General features: G+C 41.1%; 1 protein-coding gene across 1 annotated transcript; it reads right to left on the bottom strand.

Annotated features, from left to right (window-relative positions):
* Nucleotides 1-811: 811 nt before the first annotated feature.
* On the bottom strand, nucleotides 812-3,650 carry zgc:162592 (uncharacterized protein LOC561993 homolog). Its single transcript, XM_055899425.1, has 2 exons — nucleotides 2,797-3,650; nucleotides 812-1,774 (listed from the first exon to the last, which is right to left on the bottom strand). The coding sequence occupies exons 1-2, from the start codon at nucleotides 3,593-3,595 to the stop codon at nucleotides 1,476-1,478; spliced, it is 1,098 nt and encodes a 365-aa protein (XP_055755400.1). The 5' UTR covers nucleotides 3,596-3,650; the 3' UTR covers nucleotides 812-1,475.
* Nucleotides 3,651-4,358: the final 708 nt, after the last annotated feature.

Genomic DNA, 4,358 nt, shown 5'->3' on the forward strand with positions numbered 1-4,358 from the left:
GGATGTGGGAAATAAGTGATATTCAGTGAAGCCTCTTGCAGAGCATAATTCCCATGTAGGCAGCCTCTCAAATCTGTCTCTCCTTTTCCATGCCACACTAAATGACTAATTAACACAATAAAGGCATTATGCTTTATTTCCCAATCACAAACATTTTGGGGGGTTTTCACTTATTTATAAACAATATAAAACTGTTATGTACACAGCCAAGTCACTCAACTACTCACAAAATACAATTTAAACATACATCATTCATAAAAGTCCAAGTACTTATTTTTACATTTGAAAGCACCAATAGATTTTGGCAAGTTTCATAATAAATATGGACTATATTTTCAGATTTCAGCCAAACACTATACATGCCAGGTCATGAATCTCAAAGAGATGGGTTCACAATCAACAGGTATCACTGTCAACATTTACCATAATAGCATGACTAAAGGAAGTTGTAAATAGTACAAGAGAGCTGCCCAATATCATTCAATGTAAGGCGGACAGTAGCAGTGATGGTTATACAGAAGATGGCTGTAGTCTTAACAGCTTTAAAAAAGGGACCACGAATTGGGAGGTGACCCTGGTGATATGAGAAGCTAAGTCAAAAGGAGGGTAATGGTAACGCCGACAGACACAAGTGTAGTGGTGACTTTTATACACTGGAGCCGTTTAATTACTTTTCTCGGGATGAAATTCTATGACTTAAAGGTTTACCTTGCAAGGCTGCTACGTATACGCCGGGCCTTTGAAATACAAGATATAGGTGTACAGAGTAGATGGCCTGAAGACCATCAAAGAGCTTGTAAACATTTCCTAATGAAGTTCAACAAATACATTTTATTGTTTGATGGCTAAATATTTCAATTAATTAAACATTATTGACATTTAAGTGCAACATATTGATGGGCTGTAGACAACCTGCAGATAAAATTGTAGCACCGCGTAAAATACTGATAATGCAAATACAAACAAGGTGGCGGGAGACATGGCTGGATGAGGGCTACATTCAGATGGATTTACAAACTAAAAAAAAAATACTAAAAATGTGGTTTAAGAGGTCTTCACTGTTGGTGCATGAAATTCTGACAACACTTGGTGTGACAGTAAAATGTAAAACAAACAAAAAAATCTATAAAAAAAAGAAACATTCCAGCATGGACCAAATACTGTCAATTGGGGATGAATAAAATTTCAAAGAATTATGTTTGGGTTCAAAAAAAAAAAAAAAAATTCAAGCTAACTCAAACTGCATAGTGATGGTGAGGAAGATAAATGCTTCAAAGCCCCTGTCAAACACCACACCATGGCCTGACAGCACTCCCATGTCTCCTTGCCACACTTTGTTTTTAAATATAACCTGATACCACCGTCTCAATACAAGCAGCTCTCCTACATGTCCTTCAGGTGTTTGGTGTTGAAACTTACCAGATGTATCATTGAATAATGTGAGTGAGTACCATGTCTATGAGAAGCCTAATCCCTCAGAAGGGGGTGTCACTGGCCAGGGTGATCAGGGTGCAGGTTGACGACACACTGGAGCAGCGCTCCTGGAGGGTGTTGTTATTGTCCCAGACTACAGTCTGTGAGCTGGCTGTGCAGCCCAGGGCCTTGGCCAAATCTGGGCACAATGTGAGACACAGCCGCTGGAAGAGCAGGCAGAACTTTCTACGGAAGCTGCGGTTGATCCAGAAGTAGAAGATGCAGTTGAGGAAACCGTTGGAGGTTGGCAGCCACACCACCCCAAACTCCATCCACTCTGGAACTCTGTTGCCCGAGATGGCTGGTGGAAAAGAAAACAGAGAGAGAAAAATACATAAGGACAGCATAGGCTATGAAATAAAACTGACTATAGTCAGTCAAAGAGTGATTGTCAACAGTACTACTTCTAGCAGGAGTGTGAACTATGGACAGGATTCTTCAATGAAGTGTTTGTTGTCATTCAAATGAGAGACAACTAGTTTTCATGCAATTAATTTCACTTGAGAAATACTGCACCAAACATAGTTATATGTAAAATTGCACGACTAAGAGCTTCTCTGCAAAACCCTCACCTAGCCGAGTTAGAGTAAGCAAACATAACCTAGTATGGCGCCTTGCAAACACATTTACAAATAACCAGTCTTCCCTTGTCTATCACGAACGTTGAATACAATTTTAACTTACTGCCGATTGTCCGTGGGATTGGTTCTTCAGTGGGTCAAAATTTGCGACAAAATATCCACAGAAAAGTATTATTACAGACTTCAAAATGTGGGAATGTGCGTTTGCTCCTGATCCAAGGCACGTGCACAAGAATGAAGGTCTTGCACTTTGATGAATGCATACTGACCAAAGTTTTGCAGGTGTTTACATGTTTTTCCGCATGTGCCAGGTGATAGATATTTCAGCAGCAATACCAGCGCTCAAAAAGTTGGGTAAATAACACTTTCCTGGGGCTAATTTGATTAACCAACTATACTGACAACCGGTAGTGTAAAATGTAATTTTATTCAAGATTCTTGAATGTAAAGAAACGTTCCCGTTGAGACTGCTTAGTTTCAGGCCGTATACCAGAAGCTGCCCATATCAGTCTGATTCATCAGCCTACCTCGGGCATCTTACACCCAGCACATTGGCATTTCCACTTTACAGCCTTGTAGCCTAAATTTGTTACGGCAATTTTCCTGAGATCATTTAGAAGGGTGGTGAGTGACTTTGGGAAAACATGCACCTTGTCTGAATTTTAGATGTTACATCTACAAAGTTAAAGTTCATTCATCCCCTAAATGTAAACCAACTGGTTCCCTCTATAGGCCTACTCACCATTATAGATAATTGCCGCCATGCACGGCGTCCAACATGTGTAGTACACGGTCATTACAGGGACAAGCACCCTGGAGGCTACGTCGGGTCTGTTGTGACGACCCAGGTGTTGTGCCCGCATCTTTACCCGCTGTCTCTTTGCAGCAAACCAAAGGCGCAGGTTTGCGCAAGTCATGATGATTGAACAAGGAAAAAAGATGAGGCACGTCAACGTTAGAGTGTACACAACGTTAGTAGAGTACGATGGATTGCAAACCAGTGACGCTGTAGAAAAGTGGACCTCAATTATCCCGTTAGGAAAAGATATGGGCACAAGTAAAAATGGAGGAAAACACCATGCAAACGCGATCAGAAGCAGCGTTCTTCTCCTTGTCATCAGTGATGAGTACTTCAGTGGGTAAAACACTGCTATGTATCTTTCTAGACTTATTGTAGCCAGTGTGTACATGCAAGTCGAATAGATCGTCGCGTTGAAGAAAGCCACAATGTGACAGAGGGAGTCTGGGCCTTCACTGTAGTCTTTCGCAAGACTGACGCACAGATTCAAGGGCGTGATGATCAGTCCAAACGCCGAATCAGCACCTGTGAGTGAGAGTAAAAAGTATCGAGAGTTCCTTGACCAGCCGGACACCGATGAAGAAATCACCATAATAACTGCAATATTCCCCAACGTGATCATCGCACCTAAAACTGATATTATGCCAATTTTAATAGGCCTGTGCCGTTCTAGAAGCATTTGCGTATCTGTGCTGGTTAGATTGGTCTCCTCGGACTCAGACAAATTCAGTGTTGCAAACATTGTCGGTCATATTGTTTGTCACTTCCTCTGTGAAACCTAAACAAAAAAAAAAAAAAGCAAACACCCAAATGCATGCTCTTCAAAATTCTTTCAGGTGAATTTACATGATGAAATCAACTTACCAAGCCGTGGTATGCGCAACAATAAATACCACTACCACACCTGTGGCACGTTAAGTGGTAGTCACGTGCCCCAATCAAATACGTGGATCTGATGCAAGTAAAAAGATCAACCAAGAGGTAAATAATTATTCCTTGGCCATTAGGATAATACACACATTCAATGGACTTTTCAACACATTCCAGAGTTGGTGTCCATGTATGTCATTGTTTTGTTGTGTAATGTAGTCGACATTGTATTGAAACACTCCAAGCCCTGCGCTGGACTCCGCACAGGTGGATTCGTCATTAGGACAGTGACAAGCGCATATATCAAAGGCGTATTCCAGGCCGTCCTCCTTCCACAGAGGGATATGTCCATGGCTAGCTGACACTACTAGCCTACATGCTGGGGAAGCAGCCCCTCTGATGGTCCTCCATAGCAGCTGGACTTCGCTGTTCAAACATTGATACTGTACAGATAGCTCACATTCTCTCATATTAGTGGTTGAGGCAGAAATGTTATCTATCCAAGGGCCTTCATGAGAAATATAAGTCAGAGAATAATATTTTCATTACAAGGTTATTTCATTTGGTTCTACAGAATATACTTCACATTGTATGAAAAAGATGTAACAAATTTAGTTGGAATCCATTTTTTGGTT

The sequence above is a fragment of the Salvelinus fontinalis genome, chromosome 35, assembly GCF_029448725.1.
Source record: "Salvelinus fontinalis isolate EN_2023a chromosome 35, ASM2944872v1, whole genome shotgun sequence".
NCBI lineage: Eukaryota > Metazoa > Chordata > Actinopteri > Salmoniformes > Salmonidae > Salvelinus > Salvelinus fontinalis.